Here is a 25,006-nt window from a genome sequence, read left to right as displayed (position 1 = left end):
AGGACTGGTCTAATGAAAAAAAAAGTATAATTAAAGATTTGTCTGCGAGCCACATGTGACCATCAAAAGAGCCATATATGGCTCGCGAGCCATAGGTTCCCGACCCCTGCTTTAGCACAACATTCAGAGCGCACGTTGGTACGGAAATTCTATCAAATGGGTTGCCAGATTTGGGTCTTTCTTTATTTCATTTTTTTCGCCACTTCGGGGCCCTGGTGATGACGGGGGCCCTACGCGGCTGCGTAATTCGCGTATAGAGAGGGCCGGCCATGCCAGGGAGTCCCCTTTTTCCATCATCCCTAAGTTTGTAACACGCTAGTTCACACCTCCTCACACCCCAACCTAACATTACCAATGCAACAAAAACAACAAGCACAATATCAGAGCTATCCAACTGTACAGTTCTGAGCCAGACATCAGCACAGATGACGAAAAAACAAAGATGTACATGGATCTAGTCCTCCACAAGTGGCTGCATCAGAATGGAGCGGAACAGGGAGCTTGTTGAAGCCTGCCAGTGTAGGAATAGATGGTAGAAGATGAATGAATGTCCTTCATTATGAGCAAAATGCTAGAAGAAAAAACAAACACACAATTTTCATTGGAGTGGGTCTTTAACTGTTTTGACCTCGACATTCTCAGTGGAAGCGGAACTACAGAGCGTCGTGTGTTGACGGACGTGTTTGAGCGTGCGCACAGCGATGCAGTTGAAAGAGCGCGCAAGAGCAAGCTGACGCTGGTGGAGCGTCCGCGGTGACAAGCTGACAGCGCTAAAGCTAAGCTAAAGCAGCAGCGGCAGCAGTAGGAGAGATCCCGCGGAGCCTGGATGTGGAAAGGCGGGAGCGGCTTCCAGACAATCTGTCTTCCACAGTAAAAAGACAGTCATGACCGAAGAGGAGTGGACTGTCCCGGACGAACTTTTTAAAGACGTCAAGTTCTACGTGGTCGGGGACGTTGACCCAAAGGTAAGGTTCTGGACATTAGCCATCACTGTGTTGGTTGTTATCATGCTAACTAGCCACACACATTCAGTCTTAACGGGGTGATGCTGCAGAAGCTAACTAGCAATGTAGCTTATCAGCATTCTACATGATTAAACAAGAGACCCTCTGGGGCGTTTTGATCATATGATTCGCGGTGGTAAAAGAGTGAAATGAAGTCCTGACCCCCGAAGATATGTTTTGTTTTTCGATCAGAGCAGCCCTTGGAGCTGTTAGCATTAGCTGGGGCTTCAAGCCCGTGAAGTGACGTCAGAGGATAGCTGCCCGCGCGCAGATAGTACTTGCATTCGGCAGGTGTCTGCTTCTGTTTCTGGTTGTTGTCACCTTCATAGTCTGTAGTTATTATGGCCGAGCTGACCGTAGGTCGGAGCGGCGGGCCACACACACGGCTGCTATGTGTGCTAACTTGTCACCGTAAACATTCTCCGTGACTGAGCGCGCGCGGAGCCGCGATTACTGCTGAGAGTTCTGGGTAAACTTCAGATTAAGCGCGTTGTTTTCCCCTCTGGAGAGTAGATGGTAACTATTCAGCTACAGCCGTATAATGAAGGCAGATTTCACTCATCAGGGAGACCACGGATCTTCAAATAGTCTCTTAAAACATATTGAATTTAATTCCCCTAAAGGCCTATTTAAAAGCTTTTAATCATTCTAAAATGTGTGTGTACTGGTAGATAGATCTCGTTGTTATTATGATCAATATTAGTATTATTTAGTCATCAAAGAAAAAGATGACATTTTAAGGTAGCTGCCTGACTAAACTCCCGACCATAATGTTAGGTAATAATACCACCTGAGGGATTAACCAGGCCTGCTCTCAGCACCAGATTAACACTTTTCTGTATCCTGGGGGAGCATTTTACAGGGTTCACCAAATTCCCATGGAGATTATTCAAAAGGGCATTCTCAAGTGATCCACTGTCTCTAAAAGCTTTGTGTTAGTCTTAGGAAACAGATCCTTTGGCTAAAAAGGTAATACACATACTATAGAAGCACACAATGAATCATTATGGATTTAAACTTCTAAAATGTACTATTAATTTACATTTCAAGAAATCATGTTTACTTGCAACATTAACTTTTCAGTACAAAATCCCTTCTTTGAATGTATTGTTAATAACTAAGTCAAACAAGGCAATTTGTTTTAGTATTTTTTACATTTCTGCTGAATTTCAGAAGAACCACGTGTCACACTAACATTTCTCTGCTCGTTTTAAAGCTGACGTCTCTTAAATCCCAATAGTTCCAGCATTAAGTGAAGGTTTTCAGTGTGAGTAGCTAACAATGGCAGCGTTGGGTCTGTAATCTCTGGTTTCCTATTTGTACAGACGGAACTGATTCCTCAGTGCTGTGGATGATTTGAAATCGATTTAAAGTCCCCACATTGTTAGATGGATTCTAAAAAAACAAACAAAGACTAGTCGCCTACAAGGGGATGCATCAGAATTGAGCTGAGCAGGGAGCTTGTATTTGTGATGTCACAACTACAGTTTTTTTTTAACATGGCCTTTTAATTTTTGATCCTTATTAACAGAGATTTGAAAAAAGAAAAACGCTCCAGAATGCAATTTTAAGCTAAAATTTCTGTATACGTGTTCTCTTTTATTAAAAAACAAGAGTGTTAAAAATACAAAAAAACGCTATTTTCATCTGAGTGGGTCTTTTGAGAAAGGAGTCAATCGTTCCAAACTGAATTGACTCAACGTGAAAGGCAAAAGCAACTTCTATAGATCAGCAGATGATACCAGCAAGGATACAAGCTGCCTGGCATCTTACTGCTGAGGTTCCTCTCTGTGCTGTTTTTGTTTTTTTCAATCATGGGTTTGTCTTCTGCCCGTCTTCCAGGTTGTCCATTTGCTCAAATCTGGAAAAGGGAAGGAGGTGTCCTACAATGCTCTGGCCACTCACATCATTGCAGAAGACGGTGACAACCCGGAGGTCGGCGAATCAAGGGAAGTGTTTGACCTGCCTGTTGTCAAGGTAAGAGAAGACTTGAGCAATCCTCTCCAGCTTCTCTGTGTCTGCTGGTGTTGAGACCATGCTCACCTATCTAGCAAAGCGGGTCTTTTTCAACATATCTCCACTTTTTGTTTTTATCCTGTTACCTCACATCTATCAGAAGCTAAGTGTGGCATTAAAGGTGCAGATCTCTGGCTCGGCAATATTTTCCTCCAGTATCTTGCTGCTGGAGTTCATCAGAAGTCTGTTAGGCATGTATCCATAGATACCTTCATTACCACACACTGACATGTTTTTCTGTGTTCTGCAGCCGTCCTGGGTGATCCTGTCGGTGCGATGTGGAGACTTATTACCGTATCCTTCCATCACAATCCTCATACAGGCCCAAGCTGGTTCCACATTTCTTCTAAACTAGGGGTCTGCAACCTGAAGCACCGGCGCCAAGTTACCTCCCTATTGTGGCTCACTGGTTGAGGAAAAAGGAAATGTTTTTATTTTTTTAAAGGATCACATTTTTCTGACTATAAGAGACATTAAGCGAAACAAAACAGTCAAACTTTATCCATTTAAGTCACAAACAGTTGAATCACAGTACATACCACTCCACCTGACTACGCTCATTGTAATGCTATGACACTCCATCCAGCAATGCAGCTTCTGTTTATCAAAGCCATACAAAAAAGTGACTTTTAAAAATAATCAAAGGATTTAAAAGGGCCTATATCATGCAAAATCCACTTTTTTGATCCACACATGCATCTCTGAGCGTTCCTCTAAAAACCTGCGCTCTGAGCACCAGCCCCTCCCAACCTACGAAAAGGAGCGGGTTCTCACGCGCTGACGTCGATAAGTGAGAACAGCCTCTTTCAGGAAGAGTCCATGCTGCCAGCACCGCCCCCAGGCTGACACACACGCACACCTTCTCTATGGAGCTAGCACTGATCGGCTAAACGCTTTCCTTTTATGTGCACAAATGCACAACCATCTTTCCAGAAGTTCAGACACGCTGCCGAGGCCGGCTCTAGATTGACGTCATCAAATGGGCAGCACCCACACAGAGATCAAGCTGTCTTACTTCCGGGTTGGAAAATGAGCTGCGACAAATATTCCATAAAAAAATCCTTCTTTAGTGTTGCAAAGGTAATACATGATCATATTTGGATTTAGTTCACTCTAAGAGGCTTAAGGATAGCATGGTATCGGCCCGATAAGTGGGCCTCAAATTTTCAAAAAAATACGGTAACTTCATTGGCTCTGATTTAATTTGGAGAAGTTTGGTTTATGAATTTATGGCTGAGGTGTATCAACAACAAAATAAACTGAAACTTTTATTTTATTTTAAAATCACAACTGGAATTCCTTTACCTACCACCACATTTGCTGCAGCTTTTTTTAAAGGATGTCATGCAAACCTCTGTCAAAAGTTAAAAACTATTTCAGAAAAAATGCTATTAAAAATGGTTTATTCATGCCAAAACACAACAGCTCTTTTTCTCATTATAATGGTAATGATGATAGAAATACAAAGCAGTGCTGCCCCTTTTTTAAAGGGTGAAGTAAGAATTGTGGTTCCTTCTGGGTTGTAGTTGGTGAGAGTTTGACCCAAATGGCTTTTTAAGTGTTGCAGGTTGTTCCAAACCAAGCACTAAAGTCAGTATGGTAACATGTAAAGCTTTGGAAAAAGGGCTTGTATTGTTGGAGTTGACTTCCTTTGACTGTGAACTCCAGAGTTACTGGATTCTCCCCAGAATCAGGACAGATTTTCTTTGGGGTGACGGTTTGTCTTCCCAGTGTAAGTGTGTTTGTACATCTGAGAACATTCATGCTCGGTCCTACTCTGCTCTTTTAGCAACAACTGATTGACCTTGTAGCTTCGATTGAAGGAAGAGGCCATAAATGAAAAGATTTGTGTTGTTTCTAAGCTTCCAGATGATCTGAGCGCTCTCTGGGCTTACGTCACCTTTTATGGAGGAGATTGTCAGCTGAACCTCAACAAGAAGGTCACCCACTTGGTGGTAAAGGAGGCTAAAGGGGTAAGAATGTACAAGGGTTACAGCGAACAGTGTGTTACCTGAAAGAGCATTTGTTTACACATAACAGAACCACATACGTTTTTTTGTTTTTTTTTGCATGCAGTTTTCCTACTATCTGTTAATTTGCGACACGCAGCTAGAAGCCAAATCTGACCACTTTTTGTTTGAATAAAATGAAACGATGCATCGAAGCAGCAAAAGTGCTGTTTGACTTCAAAAATGACCGGCTGTCATTTATAATCCTGTTGGTGATTGTATTGAGTGATTGTTGGTATTGATAAAGGACTAAATGGTTGTTTAACAATGATTGAATGATTTAATAATAATCACTGCAGCAAGGGATTTCTATGTAACTGTCAATGAGACGTCTGCACCTGTCAACAGGTGTGTTAGCCGACCTATGAGCCAAAACGCCTGCAGACTCCCAAACTGCCTGGAGTGTCTCCGGTTTAAAGGCGTCTTTGACACATCAGCTCTTTTCAGGATTTAGCACACAGCAGTGTCAGTCTGATCAGTGGCTTGATCAGACTTCATCTCATTTTATCCTTGGAGACTTATACAGCTATTCTGCTTTGTTAAAGTCAAACTTTAAGGATTTCATGACGAGCAAAACTAATGACAGTTATTCCAGTCATAGTGTCACAGCATTGTTCCTTCTGTTTGGTCTTGTGTTCAGGCAAAGTTTGAATGTGCCCTGAAACATCCTGGCATCAAGATTGTGACTCCAGACTGGATCACAGACTCCGTCAAAGGTACCGTCTCACCTGCTCGGGTTTTAACCACGGTTTTGTTTGGACCATTTAATGAAATGGAAAAACATTTCTGTAGAAACTTAACTGATCGAATCTTACTGGAAGTAAGATATTTTCTTTCTTGCTGTGTTGAATACTTAAAAGTCGGATTAAATTGTTCACTGCTTTGCAATCCAGCTCACCTTCATTTCAAACCTTGTCTTGTTAGACCAAACTGATTCTATTTCTTTGAAGTTTCCCAACATATTTCATTGAAAAAAGTGAAGCTTAGTGACGATTTGTTGACCTCAGCACATATGAAAAACATGAAAGAAGGGGCAAAAGAAATCCAAATTCTACAGCAATAATATCACCAACAGACGGATAACCCTCAGCACAAATCCCCAACACGCCTTTCTTTTCTTTTTTTGCACTCTTGAATGCTTTTTGTATGCCGTCAACATTTTCACATTTTGCTGCCATGTTGCCATTTTTCAGCCCGTGGGCTGTAGTTTGGTGTATGTTGTTACCAAAGATATTAGTAAAAAGTTCTTTAATTATAAGACACAAAGTCCCCCAACATTATCTGTCCTATTGTCCTATCTGATGTCCGATTTTTTTTTTTTTTTTTTTTTTTTTTTTTTTTTTTTTGACCAGTTTACTTAAAATCCAGACTACAGCTATGTCAGAATTCCCTCCCTAGCCCCTAAAAGACTAAATAGTGCAGGTCTATCTAGTGCCCTAGATATTAATGCGTATTGGTTGGTCACCCAGTAATAAAAAAAACCATCATACCTACAATAATATTGTAGCTGTCTCTGTATTTTTCACAATAGTGTGTTTATTAAATCAGAACTTCTACAGATCTATTCTGGATTAATCAGTGACTTTTTTTCTTTGTTCTATAGATAAAAACAGGAAGGATGAGGCGCTTTATCATCCCAGACTCACATATGTGGAACCAGAGGAAGAGGAGGAGAGCGAAGGGGAGTCTTCCGATATGCGCTCTCCTTCTGATGGAAGCTACAGCCCCCGGCGATCGCGACCATCCAGTGGTGGTTCCTCCGGAGAGGAGTCCAGCCCTCGCCGTCGCCCGGGACCTAAACGACTGAACTCTGTGTCACCACCATCTCCTCGCAAACCGGAGCGTCGCAGCGAGCGGATGTTCGACGATTCTGACGATGACTCGCCAACCGAGAAGGAGGGCACCAACTTGAACTGGACTCCGGCGGAAGTTGTCACTCCCACAGCTCCAGTTTCAACTGGCACAGCCAGGCGGCGAACCGGCCCACCTGGTATCAGGGATCTGGCTTCGTCTGCGGGGAGTGGCCTCATCAACCTGTGTTCCACTGTGCCTTCTGTAGCAGGGAGCGAAGGAGCAACAACTGCAAAGACCGGCTCTGCCGCCGCTGCCATCAATCAGTCCACGCAGCAAGGTCAGTAAAGCCCCGCCTCTGATGACTGTTTCCATCCTGTATTTGTGTTTTCAGCATATATATGAATTTTTCCCAAGTTTACCTATTTAGAAGATGACATGTTTTTGTTTCAGATAAATATTTTGATTGACAGTAATGCTTTTTGGGGTATATTGGTGTTGGAAGCCCAATTGACCTTTGATCTCTTGCAGTCTGTATGTTCAAAGATGTCATAGGCGACACTCGAATAATACACGCTCTTTGATGTACATCTGTCCCCTACGAGATCCCCACTGACTGTCTTTCCAGAAAAACTTTCCATCCCATAACAGACTCTGGTCGGCGTTCACAGCTTCAGACACGCCCCCTCCGCGCGTTCACGCTGCCCTCTTCCTCCTGCCCGCTCGCACTACCTGATGGTGTTGAAGGCACCACAGCAATCTTGGAACATGGTGGTTATTTTACCAAACCACGGAGAGCCGCTACACAGGGATGATAGAGCCGCATGCATCTCCGGTGCCGCCGGTTGCCGACCCCTGGTTTATGGGATGAAGGCGAATCAGCCGATTCTGACGCCCAGAAAAGCGGCTTTTCATATCGGCTTTGCACAAATAAATGACGCAAGGCTGCTTTCCTCCATGACAGAATTACTTGATTTATGTTGATCTCGGAAGCACTTCATTACCATAGGGTGTGGCATTTTTCTCCTCTTTGGAATCCGTTGGTATTGTATTAATGGCGTCAACGGATGTAGAGTTACAGACGTAGAAAGAATGTGAACCAGAGCTCCAGTGTAAAAGGGTTCATGTCAGTCATATGGAGAGCAAGCAATCAATGCATCAAAAATGCAAGCTTTACTGAATAAATAGTTCCAGGAAGAAAAATATCTAGATTTTTACGGCATGCTCTTTGAGTCCACATCCTTCATTCACCATGGCAACCGTAAAACCTGTTGTACAACAGCCAATAAGCAGCGCAAACCTGCAATGACCAGGAAATCGTACAATTGATAAATATTTGATGTATTGTGATCCTCCATGAATGATTGATTTCAAAGATGAGATGATAAAAATACATATGTTTGTAAAATCTATTTCAGATATTCATTCATAACTTAATGAAAATGAATAGCAAAGGATGCTATCTTCTTGACATTATAATTGCTCTCTTTTTTTAATAATTATTTTAATCATTTTGATAATAGTTCTAATAATATTTTTATTAATTAGTTTTAATAAAAATTGTTAATAATTTGATATGAATGTCCTTTTTGATGTTATATTATATATATTATTTCTGAATGTCGTTGTTGCTGCTGCAGATAAATGAAATTTCCCCATCGTGGGATTAATAAAGTCATCTATAAACACAATAGCACACAAGACTAGGGTGTGACGAAATATGGGTCTGAATGTTCATATTAATAATTAAAGTACATCATTGTGAATTTTTAATTCCACTGAGGCTATTTGATATACATTTTAGTTCATAATTGGAGCTTTGTTCATTAGTTATCATTAAGTGTATGTTTTTATTACAAAGACACAGCAGTATTTATTGATCATTTTATTTTACTGTTGCAAAGGATGGTTAAATTCATATATTGTGTTTTAAATTGTTTAAAAAAAAGGTTTCATCGAAAATAAAGATATATTTGTTTATATAATAGTGGTATATTAGATGATCAAGGTAACATTGATAATTGCAATATGAAATTGTGATCCATGTATGGTGAATCACGTCGTATCGAGAGTCACCCTGAGATTCCCTTCCCTGCACATGATGCATTGAATCCATTAAATATGATCCCCCAATAGAGTTTAAGTACTTAAATAAGGTTTTGTGAGTCATGTGACCGACAGCAACACAATACTTTTGCATTTATAATGGAGAAGCCAGAATTACACCACAAAAGTGGCCTTTTAATCTGAAAGTTCATAATTGTTGCTAAATTTGCTAAAAGATTTTAAGGATTTGTCACAGCTACAACCCTTTATTTTAAGCCATATTGAATTTGTTTTAATAGTTGTGATTGTGACGCCCCTCTTCTATAGGGATAGATGAAAATGTAATCCTTTGGTGATGGCGTGGCTCTATTCTGAGAACGCTTGCATAGGATTGAATTTCTTTTCCACCTTTCATTTGTTTTCTGTAGGTGTACCGGTTCCTGAAGGCATTCCTGGATGGAGTACGGCCATGATAACCCTCTGCAACATCACCAATGCCTCTGATGTGCAGACTGCCAACCGACCACCCAACGTCGCTCATGTAAAAAGCTTCTTCACACACACTTACTGCTGCCCATCTCCATCTATCTCCTCTGTGGTTAATCCTTCTAATGCAGTTGGGAGGACTCTGAGTTCAGTTTTTGGTATTTGCCAAGGGTGTGTTTGTCAATGAACGTTGTCGTGACGATGGATGAGATTATCCACCTTGAAGAGTGACATGATGCCTGAAGAATGGAGTAAAAGTGTATTTTGAAAAACAAGAGGGACGTTCTGAGTTGTGGAAACAGAGGAATAAGCTGATGAGTCGCATAAAGAAGTTATTAGGAGTAGTGGAAACTAGACTGAAGTCAGACATGAACATTTATGATCAACAATATGGCTTCAGGCAAAAGAAGACAACAGATGCGATGGAAGTCTGGAGTGGCAGGAAAGTATCTATCAGAGGAACAGCTCATGATGGATGCTATGGAGGTGGATGCCAGCAAACAGATTGAGATCTGTGGGCATGTTGAGAGGAGGATCAGTAGTTCTGTTGGTAAAAGGTGATAAGACTGGAGTGATATGTGGGAAAAGAAAGAAGGTTCATGGATGTAATGGAGGACATGACGGGGGTTGATGTCGGGGGAGGGTGGATAGAAATGGATGGAGGCTGTTGATTCACTGTGGCGACCACTAAAGGGAGCAGCAGGAAAGTCAAGAAGAATCATTCTGACCACTTTGGTTTAGTAAACAAATGAGTAATTCACGATCAGGATTTAGATTTGGTGTTCTATGGTGATGGGTTTCAGTGACCTGCACTTCATAACCATCATTCAATGACTGCAGCTGAAAAAAACAGTTTTTGAATCCCAGCCTGGCAAAACGTTTGCTCCACAGGGTTTGATCAGGCCTTAAGTTCATGGTTGTCAGTAAAAAGGCCTTTAAAGCTAAGGCTACATGGGGGTGTCGTGGTTAGCTCTCTTGCCTCACAGCAGAACGCCCTGCTTGAAATTCCAGCTGGACTTGGCATACTCTCCTCGTCCACGTGTGGGATTTCTGCGGGGACTCCAGCTCCGTCCCTCTGTCCAAACACATGATCCATAGATAAATTGGTGATTCAAAATTGTCCCCAAGTGTGAATGTGTGGACCTGAAATAGACTGACGACCTGCTCAGCATAAACCCCCCTTCACTCAACAGCAGCTGGGATAGGCTCCAGCAACCCACTGACCCTGAAAGGAATGCATTGGGATCTGAAAATGAATGAATGGATGGATGGGCTTTTAAAACTAGGGATGGGTATTGTTAAGATTCGATCAATACTACTCCTCTTATCAATGTGGCATCAATCCGGTATTCTTATTGATACTTTTCTACGTGAAAAACAGGAGGGAGAAGACAAATAACAAACCATGTACATGAAAACCATTTAACATTGCATGTCGGATACTTTATTGTTACAGATTATACTGTTATAATTTTACACCTTATAGATCATATTATAAGGTATTATTATTATGGTCTGCGTCTGCATCAAAATTGACAGTAAATGCTGTCGTTGTTTGTAAACTTGGCTGAATCTGAACCTGAAGTACTTTTATTTAACACTAAACTTGAGTATTACTAACTTTATAAATGGCATTAACTTCTGACAAAAGTCACACAAAAAAGCATCAGAAAGCAAGTATCATCCTCCTCAGTAGCTCCTGCTCCACTTTGTTCAAAAGCTATTTGTTGTCATGCGTTCCTGACAGCTGATTTTCCATGAGTGGTGGTTAGTCTAAAGATGCTTAAGTTCTGTTTTTCTCAAAGTATTTCTTTGTCTCCCTGCAGATCATCCAAAATCTCGCAGGGAATCAAACGAAAGCTATGGAGCCTCAGACCAATCAGAACCGCCTTCAGACCCCGAGCAATTGCAACCCCGCCGCTTTTAACCACTCCAAGCTGACAGGCCAGTCCGTCACAGCAGAGCAACAGCAGCAGTTGCTTCAGCAGTCACACCAGACTGCCCAGCAACACCACCAGTTACCGCAGCAGCAGCAGCATCCCATAATGCACCTTCAGCAGCATCAGATGATGCAGCTGCAACAGTCACAGGTTGCTCAGCAACAGGGTTTCTCTCAGCAGCAGCAGTTTCTGCACCAACAACAGCAACAGCAGCAGCAGCAACAACAACAACAACAACAACAACAAATGCATCAACAGCAAATGTTTTCCCAGCAGCAGCAGCAGCCCCACGCCTTCCCCCAGCAGCAGCTGCGACCTCAGCAGCTCCTGCGACCAGGTCTGCCACAGCAGCTGCAACATCTGCAGCAGCTCCAGCAGCAGCGCATGCAGATGTTGCTGCAGCAGCAGCAGCAACAGCAACAACAACAACAGAATCCACAGCAGTTGCACCAACAGCATCTACAGCAACAACATTTGCTGCAGCAACAGCAGCACATGCAGCACCTCCAGAAGCAGCATCTGCAGAACCAGAACCAGCAGGTCCTCCAGCTTCCACAGCAGCAGACCACCACTTTGCAGCATCAGCACCCACAGCCTCACCACCCACAGCCTGTTTCCCAGCTGTTTGGACATGAACCAGGGCTAGACAGTGAGTCGTTACAGCATCAATCTGGATTCATTTGTTGGGAAATACTAATACTGAACCAGAACTCCTGCTCTCAGTTCCACAGGATGGCTTTTTGCTTGGATGTGTGTTTGTTATTGCTGATTATCCGGAGCAAATGGCAGACAAACAGTTACTCGCTACATGGAAACGGGTAGGAACTCAACCCCACCATTCAGAAAAAGACTGCAGGCAAACGAGGTTGGTCAATGTTACTTATCCAAACTCCTTTACCAGGTCATCCAGGCTTGTGGAGGTACCGTGGATCCCACCCTCACCAGCCGCTGCACTCATCTTCTATGTGAGAGTCAGGTCAGCAACGTGTACGTACAGGTAAGAACCCACCGCAAAGCTCATTTACCTGTACAATCGGACTCAGTTGTTCAAAATCAAATCTTTTGGTGCACCTGTTGAACTTTGACCCATGAGGGACATGTACGGGTAGCATCCCTTTCAATTCAAACTATTATATGATTGATCATGTAGGAGAGATTAATAATTCAGTTCTTAAAGTCCTTCTCCGATCATCTTTTGATCTAGTTTAAAAGTGTTCCCAGTGGTCTTTTAATTGTACCGTTTTAGACAAAACCCAAAAACTTGTGTTGTTTTTTTTAGGACATAGTTTCTGCAGAGCAGCAGGAGTTCATTAGAAAGTTGCCTCTGACTTGTAGGCGGGACTGTTGGCGCAGAGCAAACCCGTTCCCACTCCTCGTCAGCCACCTGTTTACACTCTCCTGCTGGCTTACAGCCCTCGCACCCCCAACCTATCATTATGTGTGCGACTAAAATGCTGAGCAATATTGGAGCTATCCAGTCGTACACTTTTGATCCAGGTTCCAGCTCAGACAAGGATAATGAAGATCGTGGATCTATTTGTCTGCAAGTGGATGCATCAGAATGGAGCGGAGCAGGAAGCTGATGATCCACCCGTAGTAGCTTCTACGGAACAGCTGCAAGCTTTTCAAACTGCATTTTCTTTTCTCTGCTCCTGATTAACACCAATTTGAATCAAGAAATCCTCAGAAATGCCATTTTGAGCTTTATTTTCTTTAGATGTGTGCTTCATCGAGAGAAATGAAGATTGGACTCTGAAAGACCATTCCAGTGACCGGAGAGTTACCAGAGTCTGTTAGCCTTTCAACCATCTGCTTTATCTCCATCAGGCTCTCAGAGAAGGAAAGCGATGCGTCACGGCTCACTGGCTCAACACAGTGCTGAAGAAGAAGAGAATGGTTCCTCCTCACCGGACTCTGCATTTGCCCTTCGCTTTCCCTCCGGGGGCAAAACCCTGCTCTCAGCATGTAAGTCCACTTTGTACAGCGTTTTGGGGAGAGGGGACACTTGAACTGTGCGTTTTTATAGCATCAAATGTGTTTTACAAATGTATTGAGTTTTTTTTTAATTCAGCGCTTTAACTCTAAATGTATTAGTCTCACCATAGTCCCACTGATTGTTTAAGACAACAATATGGGGGTAATGTCTCATTAAACTACATGAATACTTTCAGGGTTGCAGCAATTTTATTTGGTTTTACCACCAAACGGCTGGTGTGATCCAAGATTTTCATTGGTCGCACCACTGAAAGATTCCATCTAAAATGGGTTTCTCATCGGATGCCTGGCTCATGCGTCACAATAGCCAAACTCTTGGCTCATTAAAAAACAAAGGCCACACTTACCGGTAGTTTTTGCAATAGCGCCTAATCATTTCATACTGGAGCTGTTCTCTAAATAACACAGGCTCCTTGAACTACAGCAACTCTTTAACCGTTGACGCAATTAACGTACTTCTGAAGAAAAGTATCTTTACGTCAGTAAAGTGTTGCATATTGGTGCAAAGCTGCTTCTCTCCACTTCAGAATCTGTTGGAATTGTGTTAATTGCGTAAACGGTTAAAGAGTTACGGAAGTCCAAAGAATGTAAACACTGGAGCTAAAGCTCTGGTGCAAAAGGGCTAAGAAATAGTAAAACTGATAAACGGTTGTCTAGTGTCTCTCTAAGCTGTCATCTACCATTGTTTTGTCCGGACTGACAGGTTTCTGCCCTTTGGGTGTTATTATCAAGAAATCCTCCGCTGAGAATAAACTCAATGAATCCATTTAAATTCTAAGAACTGATCTCTTCAACCTTGGACTGTGCTGTGGCGTTGAAGCTTTTTGTTTGCCGTGACCCCTCTTTCAGATCATATCAGTGACGGGCTTCGTGGATGCCGACAGAGACGACCTGAAGCTGATGGCTTACCTGGCCGGTGCCAGGTTCACAGGATACCTGTGCCGCAGCAACACCGTCCTCATCTGCAAAGAGTAAGGCTGGGAAGATGAATGAGTGCTGTGGAACGCATCAGTGTGATGGATGCTCAGAAGCAAATTCTCTGCTTTAAAACTCAGCAGCACTGCAGACTGCATGCAAAAATCCCAAACCTGGTGCGTTTGTCGAATGTCTACTGAGCTGATTCACTCCGCCTCTGAACTTACAACTTACAGCAGCACAACTTCAATTAGTTGCTGCTTTTGTTACAAGTGGATTGGTAGTTATTGGTAGTTCTCGGCCAGCCTGCAGCCAAGTGAAGGATTGTGGGACTTCACCAAAGGGCGACACACCGTCGAACTTGTCCCCCTTCGGCTGCTTTCAACAACTGTATCACCTGTTTGAAAATGGAATGACTTTAATGGTAGTGGATTAATTTCTCTGCAGACCGAGTGGACTTAAGTATGAAAAGGCTAAAGAGTGGAAGATCGCCTGCGTCAACGCTCAGTGGCTGTGTGATATACTTTTGGGCAACTTTGAGGCGCTGCGGCAGATCCAGCACAGCCGATATTCCTTCTACGGCCACCCGGAACCTCTGGCTCCTAATCCACAGCTGGTCCAAAACCTGTTGGGTATGAGCAGCCGGAACATTTGTTTTCACCCCAAACCAGATAGAAACTGAATGGTTTAAAAATGTGGGCGTCTCCAACACGGTGTTTGTTGATCATCGTGCTGGATTTCCTCTTTTTGCAGCTGCTTGGAGAACTGCAGTCAAAGTTTCACCTGAGGCGCTGGCGGTGAGTTTGGATTATTCCACCGTTCTGAGGGTTTAGTGTTCATCTGAACTGGAGATGCAGGATGTTGGCTTTGTGTAAATATGCTGATATTTTCAGACTAATATCTGCTAATTTGATATATTTATTTTTAATTGTTTATGATATGGCACTAAATAGGTCTGCACAATAAATCTAAAATGTATCGTTATCGCAATATCAAGCTATGCAATACTAATTACAAAAAATGGTGAAATTTAAATATATGGTTACCTTAAATGTGCTAAAACAATCTTATGGCAGCATGAAGTTTTTAGCGAATCAAATAAATCAATTTATGCATTTGACCAATCAGATGGACGCCTTCAAGATGTTGACCAATCAGAAGGAGGCCTATTATGTTAGATGACTGCCTCCTATGTAGATGAGGGTCATTTGGAGTATAATTTAAGTTACATTGACTCTAATTTAAATTAAATTGTTTCAGAGAAATAGAAATGTTTTTGGTTGTTTTGCTATTTGTTCATGGATGGCATGTTATATCGTCATTGCGTTATTGATCACTAATATGGCACAATGCGAGTTTTCCTCATATCGTGCAGCCCTAGCACCAAGTCAGAATTTTAGTCAGGGAAGTGACCAAAACAAAACAAGACTGTACTTTTAAATCAACTTTGAATCTCCCTCAAGGTCCAGAATTCACTTCAGTCCTATCAGTTCATCATGATTTTTGTGTCAGTTTTCTGTTGTTCGCCCATCAGGCTTTAAAATGGCTGATTCTCCTCTGAGTTTCAGTGATTCTACTGTTGTAAAATGATTAAGAGAAGTTCAACCTAACGATTCAACATAATAATTGAGGTTCCTGCTAAAAGCATTCACTCTCTGCCTCCCGCTGAACTGTGAGCAAATGCCGACACTTTGCCTTAATGTACCTGAGCTGTTTCCTGTTGGGCTTTAGTTCCTGGTTCTTTAGGAGGTTCTGCTACACATTTAGGCAGAGTCTGTTTACAGGACTGCCTAAAGAGAGAACTGCAACCTCTGATTTTACGAGACGCTTGCGGCTCATCTCTGTCAGAAAAAGATTTTCAGACTCCAGATGCTTCCTATAGATCAGTGGTCCCCAACCTTTTTAGCGCCACGGACCGGTATGATGTCAGACAATTTTGACATGCATGACATTGTACATCGCACAGGTCTCATCATCCTCTCCCCTTCCCACACTCGTGGTGCAAAAAAGAAGAACTGTCTATTACATGTAGCTTTCTTTTTTTGGAAGTCAAAGGCTCCTCTTCTGTGTCCTGGCTGTGCATTTTCCCCTTGGTAAAGAAACTTTCCAAAGATGTTTGTTTTTGATTCATTTTGCTAGTTCCTGGGTTTTATTTTAGCGGTAACCTGTCATGTGACCGAGAAGAGCGCCTTGCATCAAGAGTGACAAAGACGGATGGCACAGAGAATCTGGCAATTTTTCAAAATAAAACATCTTTCAGATTCCAAAATAAATAAAACGGCAGTAATGTAAGTTGTTTATTCTTTCTGTGCGGCCCGATAACCAGATGACCCACAGACCGGTACCGGTCCGCGGCCCGGGGGTTGGGGACCTCTGCTATAGATGACTGAATACCCCCGTGTTTGACTTATACCATCAGTGTGGAGGCTTAATTCATCAGTGAGTCAAATGTTCCACTCAACCTGTTGCATTCATCTCATTTTGCAGAATCTGCATCTACTGTTAAAGCAGAAGGCATCTGACTCCAGCAGTGCTCCAGCGAGCAAAAAGGCCAGGTCAGTGGACCATGTATCTTCATTAAACTCTAAGCCATGGTTGATGGAGGATTTCTCTGCATCTCTTTGTATCTCTAAGCTTTAAATTCACCAACGTTCATCACAGAAAAATCAAAAAAAGCGGTTAGTAATCCAAGAAAACTATTTTTCTACCTAAATTTTTTACTGTTTGTCAGTCCAATCAATTCATCAATTTAATAATTTAATAATCCTCTGTTATCTCCAACCATAGTTGCCATTCTCACTTTTTTTCTCACTGTTTTTTTTTATGCGACTAAAAGTGTAATTGTCTTCATCGTTGTAGAAATGGGAGACGTCAATTATTCAATGTAGGGCTGGTATCACCAAGAATTTCTAGAATTTATTCAATTCATGATCAATGCGATTGTACAAGGTTTACACATTTAGACATATTTGTAGAGAAATACATTAATAATCTATTTATCTTTTGAAGATATTCTTATTAATCTAATACAGTTCACATACTGTAAAATGTATTAGTGAAATAATAAACCAATGAGATTGTTAACACCAGGGTTTCTTAAAAAGAGAAGCTGCAAAAGAAATGTGCAGGGGCCTCATTTATAAACGTTGCGTACGCACAAAAGAAGGCGTACGCCACTCTCTATGCAATAGTTGAGATTTATAAAAAGCAAACTTGACGGGAAAATGTGCGGTCCTTCACGCAAGCTCTGACCCAGGCGTACGCACAAAAACGGGTGAAATGAGAAACGGCGACACCGTCGGCAGATGGAAGAAACACGTGAAAGTGAGAATGACGATCCTGCCTCTCAGAAATAACATGAAGACTTCACAAAGCAAGTCTTACAATTAACAGCCTACACCAACACCCGTTTGATCGATCAGCAGTGAAACAAACAAAAACAATCAAACGAAAATTACAACAGAAATTCAAATGAACACTTATTTGCAGAAAGAAAATTGAAATATGTTCTACAATATTGGCATGTAGTGCAATTCATCCTCATAAATAATAGTTAACAGAACGAAATAATGTACAAAACTGACATTCCCGTCAGTGTGTCCGTCTGGCGGAGCAGATAGGTGCGGGCGTGCGGACGGACGGACAGACGTACTAATTGTCCACTGGGGAAAGTTGCTTTCATAGTAAAACCTTCTTCATCAGTTACGGAATTATGGTATTCATGCATATGCCTTTAGTTTGTTTTATTTTTGATGAAACAATGTATGGCGTATGTCTCAACCATTCAGAAAGCAACAAGAAATTACATTTGCGCTGAACAATTTCCCATTTCCACGTCGATTATTACCGACTTCTGCAGCTTGTCAGATGTAATTAAATGGAGGGAAATAAAATGCCCCATCACAATGCGTAATGACGCACAATGGCTGATCTTGCGCTCTTAGAAGATGTGGCAAATGGAAGAATTCAGAGAGAACGCATCTTTAGACAGCAAGAAGATTTGCTTATGAGTGGCTTATGAGCCGGTTCCGACTTCCTCGAGCCGTCCTCTTGGACCTCTGTGGGCTTTTGGGCCCGGCGTTACAGAGGAGCACTACCGGCCACGGTCCGAGGTTGTGAGGCTACAGCATTTACGGCGTCTGCCACAGTTTGCCACTCACGTGGCTTTTTGGCATTAGTAATGCCCACACTGTGCCCTCCAAACAAACACTTTTCTCCTCTTTTCCACCTCGCCAACAATAACTTCTACTTCACATTGAGTGAAGTTACGTTTTTTTGATTTTCTCTCCGTGTTTGGCATGGTTTTGCAATCAATGAATATTCATTCGTGGGCGTTTCACGGACTATTTATGGGGAACTATAGGCGTGTCATGAGGCCGCAAAAGCTGCGCTGCATTTAGAATTGGTTGTGATTTATTAAGGGAAAGATGCGTAGGATGTGCGTGCGCACGGTTTTATAAATCTGAATATTTCTGTGCGTACGCACGTCCTATGTTTTATCCGTACGCCACTTCTGACGCAAATCCTACGCAAAGTTTTATAAATGAGGCCCCAGATCCTTATGTTTTGCCTCTACTGAGGGCATTTCTTTTTGGTCTCTAGGTGGAGCTGACGCTACAGCATTACACTTTATTCTAGAAGATATGAGAAAAAAATTGGCTTTAGACCACAAATGGTTACTTTAAAAATGTTTCCTTAAAAAAAATTGGAAAAATTAATCCCAATAAATATGTGAAGCTGTTTATTAGACAGCAAGGTTTAGGTCAAACGAGCGCTAGCATTAGCCGTCCTATGGGATTTTCCATTATACCTTAGCATCAAGCTAGCAGACTTTCGCCTTACGGCTGTTTTGTGTTAGGTCATCTCTGCTTTTATGGATCGATTATTGATCTATAAAGCTTGGATCGATTCAGATTGATTAATCCCTTTATCAACCCAGCCCTACTTCGAAGTAGAGGTGGGATGCGACTCGTCCAGATGTTTTCTTGCACCAGAATTTTGTAGAAACCTTATAGACTTGACTGAGTTTAGTTTTGAGCTGTGAGCTCTGATGACCCCAGTCCTGTGTCAGTTGATGTCAGCGCTGCAAATGAGCTTCCACTGAAGTATAAAAATGGGGAAGGAGGAGGTAGGCCTCTCTAGCACCACAATTTAATGGTTTTAGGATTAGGTAGTAATCTAAAACTGTCTCAGACAGAACGGCGTCCATCCTGGGAACTGTCTGGATAATAAAGGACTCTGACTTTTCATCAATTTGTTTTATTATTATTTCCATTGAAGCACTTTGAGCTACTCAGTGTTTCAATACTTCACCCTTCCATTCTGTGATTGTGTACAGGTTGGAGGAAATACATTCCCCCAGTAAGAAACTCCCTCCAGAATCTACTCCACATGTTATTTTCACCGGCTTTGAGCCCCCACAGGTGCAGCAGCTCACAAAGGTTAGATCAACTTCCTCCCATCTAGACGTTTTTCCGTACGGAGTGATTTATTTTCTTATGTGTCGCGTTTTTGTTCAATGTTGTGCAGAGGCTTCACGCTCTCGGCGGGGAATTGGCTGAAAATAGCCTGAAAGCCACTCACCTGGTGGCGGTGAAGGTGACCCGCACCGTCAAGTTCCTCACTGCCATGTCGGTGGTCAAACACATAGTGAGCCCCGAGTGGTTGGAGGAGAGCTGGAGAAGCCAGAAGTTTGTAGGTAGGTGCATCGCATCCAGTTCAGAAAGCCATCTAATCAATATGAATTGAAATATCTCCCACCTCAAGGATAAAAAAAAAGTATGCGTTATGTGGGATTTTATTTTTAAGCCTGAATTCGAGCAAAACCTGAAGCAACGTCCTTTGAGAACTACTGACTGTGATGGGTGCAAAGACTTCCTAGTGATGGGATCGTATTTTACTTTTAGTGAAAAAATAGGACAATATGGAAAACAAAGCAAGAAATTTCCTAAAGGGAGTGAGAAGAAGTAAAAGCCGTATGAATTCTCCCCCCTAAATTATTTTTGCTAGTTTATTATACATTTTTATTCGATGTGAGGAATGCATGAATCTCTGCAGTTCTGCTTCACGAACACGCTCCTGAGTGCAATAAACGCCAGACTGGGCGGCAAAAACGCAACAAATGAAAGGATGACCTCAAATGACACAAAAAGCTATTATATTAAAAAGTATGTCCAAAACCTTTTCAGTAAATATTAAAAATCTTTATGCTTCAGCATTGAAACCTTTTCCTTCTGACATAAAATTAAGTTGTAGAATAGTATCTGCAGTCTAATAGCATGTAAACAACCCATATAAGCGTTTTGTTAGACAAAAAAGAACCTTGATGCGTTATTTGATCTTTTATTTTCTTCGACTAAATGACATGTATTGCCGTCATTAAATCTTTATTACATTCTGTTAGTCATCTAGCTTATGAAAAATATCTTTTGAAGATATTAAAATCTTAAATCATGTGGATAATATTAAATTACGATCATTTTCACTAATTTCCTACTTGTTTTGATTTCTTTGTGTTGCTCCTTAAGATGGCCTGGGTTTTGGTTTTCCATTAAAGGAGGAGGAAGTTGTGTTCAGCTGAACTGACTTTGTAAATGTCTCTTTCAGGTGAACAGGCTTTTATTCTGAAGGATGCTGAGGCAGAGGTGTTGTTCAACTTCAGTCTGGAGGAGTCTCTGAGGAAAGCCCACAGCGCTCCACTCTTCAAGGTGACACAAAAAATCAACTTTAGCTTAAAATACTCATTTCTTTCAAATTTCATTAACAACCGAATGTGCAGCTTTTTTAGGCTTCCCTTTAGTTAAAAGAAAATCCTTTTGCGCATTGTTTTAAAAGTAGATGAGCTTTAATTTGAAGGGAAAAGGAAGAATCATTGAAGAATCCACTTCATTGATTCAGGGAGAGTTTAGACTGGAGGATAGAAACAGTAAAGAGTGAAATGAATGAAGGTGAAACTGTCTGAGCGTGATGCGATGGTGCTATTGCTTGTCTTTGTGGTGATGGTTGATACAGGGAAAGTACTTCTACTTGACTCCGGGAGTCTGCCCCAGCTTCAGCACCATGAAGGCAATCCTTGAGAGCGCTGGAGGGAAGCTGCTCACCAAGCAGCCGTCGTACCGGAAGATCATGGAGCACAAACAGAACAAGGTGCTGCACCTGCCAATCGTGCAGCAACAGCCGCCGTTTGAGTTGAATGAGAGTCGCTGACTTTGTCTTTTGTTGCAGAACCTCCCAGAGATCGTCCTCATATCCTGTGACAACGATCTCCACCTATGCAGAGAATACTTTATGAAAAATATAGGTAAAGTGCACACAGCGATCAGTCTAACTAAAACAAGATTCCTTTCCAAAAGAAACTTCAAAGTGGTACTTTGATCTGTCCTCGCATTTCTAAATATTCCTCTAAAAAAGCTGCTCTCTGAGCACCGGCCCCTCCCAAGCCAGGAAAACAAGCAGGTTCTCACATGTGATGTAAATAAGTGGGGAACCGCCCCTTCCAGGAAGAGTCTGCACTGCCAGCCCCGCCCCCAGGCTAACACACACACACACACACACACATTTTCTCCACAGAGGTAGCAGTGATCAGCAAAACTCTTTCCTTTTCTATGCAGAAGATGCACATCTATCTTTGCAAAAGTTTGGATGTTGTTCGTATTTGTGGGCGAAACGCAGACACTGCTGAGGCCGGCTCTGGGATGATGTCATGAAATGGGCGGCACCCACAAGCAATTAAATTGACATGTAAAGTAGCATCTGAGGAAAACAAGACATCTGCAGTCATTCTGGGGGGGAAAAAGAATCAGAAACACAAAAAGGCTCAAAAATAACAGATTTAAGTAAAAAAAAAACATTCATTTTGCCAAAGGTATATTATCATATAGAAGGATATTGTTTACTATAAAAGGCTAAGGAATAGCATGATATAGGCTCTTTAAGATGCTATGTCTTCTAGTATTTGATTTGAAATGAAACGGCGTTTCTTCAAGCAGCAGCTCAGTTAAACTTTGTGAAATATCAAAGAGCAGTGCCCTGTTGTGACTGCTTCTCTATAGTACACTTCCCTGTACTCTCTAAAACTCGAAAAAAGTGGTGATTCTGGCCTGATTAGGTCAAAAGTGTCCGTTTCTACAATGTTAGCAAGAACAAAGCAAACCTGCTCTAAAGAAAATGGTGTTTTTATCATGTCCTGGTAGCATTTGTCTGATGGAGGATATGCGTAGAGAAAACCAGGCATTTCTGAGCATTTCTTTATTCAAATGGTTGTGAATCAGGAACAGACAATAATCAGCATTCAAGACCTCTGGGAAGGCTTTGACAGTAAAACAGTAGGTAGTGAGAAGATCAAGGAGGGCATTCTGTTGCAGACTTCCAGCTGTCCGTTCCAGAGAGAAAACATGGATTATCAACTGTCTTCTGCTTGAGCGGAAGCAGGATCAAGTATTGGTGATTGATCATTAAAACCATCACAGTGGAATTTTGTTGTTGTTGTTTCCCCGTTTTGCAGCAGGTGGAGCTGTGGTCCAACAGATTCATCAGTTAAAGGATGGCAGCAAAGCCAGCAGCTAAGCAGGAAGATCAAAGTTCTGTACGAGACGCATCTGAACTTATGATCAGCGTCTGCAGATCTCCACAGGTTCTGGGGGCGGAGCTTCCCTCTGTCTGGTTTCAGTGGAGGTGGCGACGTTTATGTAGTCGAGGATCATGGGGTTCAAACGGCCGATTCTGGTCTTAGTGTGTAGATTTCAATTCAGCAGAGGACAGGAAGGCCTGATGTTTGTTCCTGTTCTCTCTGTTGAAACTGATGTTCACAAAGTCTGAGGTGTGAGTTTCTCTGCATCTGTGTAGTGCTGTGCCTCTGATTAGTTTTTTTTTTTTTTGCTCCATATTCTAAAGCTCCTGACCCTTTTTTTTCCCTATCAGTGGTAAAATATGATTTTTGAGGAAGCAGCCAACCTGCAGCTTCTTTGGAACGTCGTCGTCTCTAATGAATGTTGTATCTTGTCTGATCTGTGCAGATGTCCACAATGCAGAGTTCATTCTGACCGGAGTTCTCACCCAGAAGCTGGACTATCAATCATATCCTTTCAGCTGATGACGTCTCACAGCCTGAAGCTTATTTTCTGTTATGTCAGCAGCCAGTACCTCTCGTCTGAACATCACGTCTATCTACTAGATTAGAAGCAGACGGGAGCGTCTATAATACAGTTATTACCCACAATGCTGCTTGGTTCCTTGATTTAGTCTGGTCCTTTCTGTTCTGCAGTTTTCATGCAGAGCCTTCATACAAATATGACTGCATATGTAGGTCTAACCTTAACCAAACTAACCTGGTTACTGTCTCCTGTTACAGAATACATGTTCAGTTCAAGCCTTTAAAAAAAAAAAGTCTCCTTTTACAAACAGAACCGTGTTTACTCTCTTATCTGTGCTTGAGACTACGGAGCCCGTGACCTGACATGGGGGAAAAAATAATAATAATAATTAATTCATGTGAGAAGTCATTCATAAACACAGATGTGAGCATTTCAATGCATGGAAGACACTTGGAATGCTTGGAGATGGGATTTGTTTATGTGAAAAAGCTCTCCAAAAGCATCAGTGATCATGTCTCCATGTCTGCGTTCATTCACATCCTCCGTCCTGCTGCAGATGCCGTTTTCCGCCGCTAATCCGTGTCTCTGTGACCCACAACAATTCAAGAGAGGAAAAAAATAAAGACAAGAATCAAACTAGGGGATCTATTTATTTATTGTCTCGGTGAAAATACGTACAAAACATGTAGCTTTGTACGTACCCCATCATGCATCACAGATATCCCATAATGCATCTCGACCGATCAACGTGTCACTACTGTAACTGAGGTGCATTCAAATTACAACAGGATAAATGAATATCAGAATATGACATGGGGAAGCACCAAGTCATCTTTGTTTATGAATGACTCATCACATGAACTATTGTTTCGTGGGATTGGCTTTATTTATTTTTTTCTACGAATGTCGGGTCACGGACTCCGTATGAAACAGCAGGGCACAGCATTACAAATGCACCACAAAAGCCAGCCAATCACAGACGTGGACATTAATGTTGACGTCTGATCCATGTGGGCGATGCGACGTCATTGAAGAAAAACAGAGGTCAGACAGTGGTCCTTCATGATGTCATCTTTGGAATACCTATTGTCTTGGTGTAGAAACAAGTTTCTGAAACTTTCAATATGAATTCAGACCCGTTTCAACCAGAAGAAGCCTGGTTTAGTGCTTCCCTAGTGGAGTTTTGCAACCTTTTTTCCAGGTTTTCACAGCGAAAGACTCAACATAGAAAGAATAAAAGTAACCCAGACACTTTAGAGTTCAACAATGAAAAAGGCACGGAAGAGAAAAACAAACAAAAATGAATCTCGAATCTGGACCTCACTTTTTTGTTTGTAGGTTAGGGGTTCAAATCCCATGCTGGACTCTCCCTGGTATTAGAGAAGATGCATAACCACACACTTGAACTCACTGGATTTTCTTCCAAAAAATGATATTTGCACTTAAAAAAAAGAAAAAATAAAGTCTATAACTAATTTTGTCATATATCCAAATATCCTATACGTTTATATTTCAACGTATTTGGTTTGTTCAACTACACACTAAGTCACAGACAATCAAAGGTAAAAGTATTTATCTGTTAATACTTTTCTAAAGGTGAATGAGCTTTTTTTTATGGATTTTTGCAGCATTCTTTGCATTGATGCATTTTAACATGTGCGTTCTAGTGTGACGTCTGCAGATTCTGATTCCTTAACGCTTCTCACATATAA

At 41.8% G+C, this 25,006-nt stretch overlaps 1 protein-coding gene across 1 annotated transcript; it reads left to right on the top strand.

Annotated features, from left to right (window-relative positions):
- Positions 1–641: 641 nt before the first annotated feature.
- On the top strand, positions 642–23,917 carry paxip1 (PAX interacting (with transcription-activation domain) protein 1). Its single transcript, XM_004078931.5, has 22 exons — positions 642–965; positions 2,847–2,981; positions 3,271–3,314; positions 4,689–4,752; positions 4,883–4,993; positions 5,670–5,745; positions 6,633–7,160; positions 9,295–9,407; positions 11,179–11,941; positions 12,016–12,110; positions 12,194–12,289; positions 13,120–13,257; positions 14,137–14,258; positions 14,650–14,834; positions 14,956–14,999; positions 16,690–16,757; positions 19,541–19,643; positions 19,732–19,900; positions 20,809–20,909; positions 21,214–21,348; positions 21,427–21,502; positions 23,217–23,917. Exons 1-22 carry the CDS (start codon positions 885–887, stop codon positions 23,291–23,293), a joined length of 3,324 nt encoding a protein of 1,107 aa, XP_004078979.1. The 5' UTR covers positions 642–884; the 3' UTR covers positions 23,294–23,917.
- Positions 23,918–25,006: the final 1,089 nt, after the last annotated feature.

This window comes from Oryzias latipes, chromosome 17 (assembly GCF_053564925.1).
Source record: "Oryzias latipes strain Hd-rR chromosome 17, Olatipes_Hd-rR_3.1".
Lineage (NCBI taxonomy): Eukaryota > Metazoa > Chordata > Actinopteri > Beloniformes > Adrianichthyidae > Oryzias > Oryzias latipes.
The sequence above is the reverse complement of the archived record's forward strand: the minus strand, read 5'-3'. Positions and strand labels throughout refer to the sequence as shown.

Excerpts from the sequence above, each read along its gene's own strand:
- paxip1 (XM_004078931.5), top strand. The coding sequence starts at position 885 with ATGACCGAAGAGGAGTGGACTGTCCCGGACGAACTTTTTAAAGACGTC. Across the intron at positions 3,315-4,688 it reads CGATGTGGAGACTTATTACC|AGTTACTGGATTCTCCCCAG; the intron begins GTATCCTTCCAT and ends TGTGAACTCCAG. Across the intron at positions 16,758-19,540 it reads CCAGCGAGCAAAAAGGCCAG|GTTGGAGGAAATACATTCCC; the intron begins GTCAGTGGACCA and ends GATTGTGTACAG.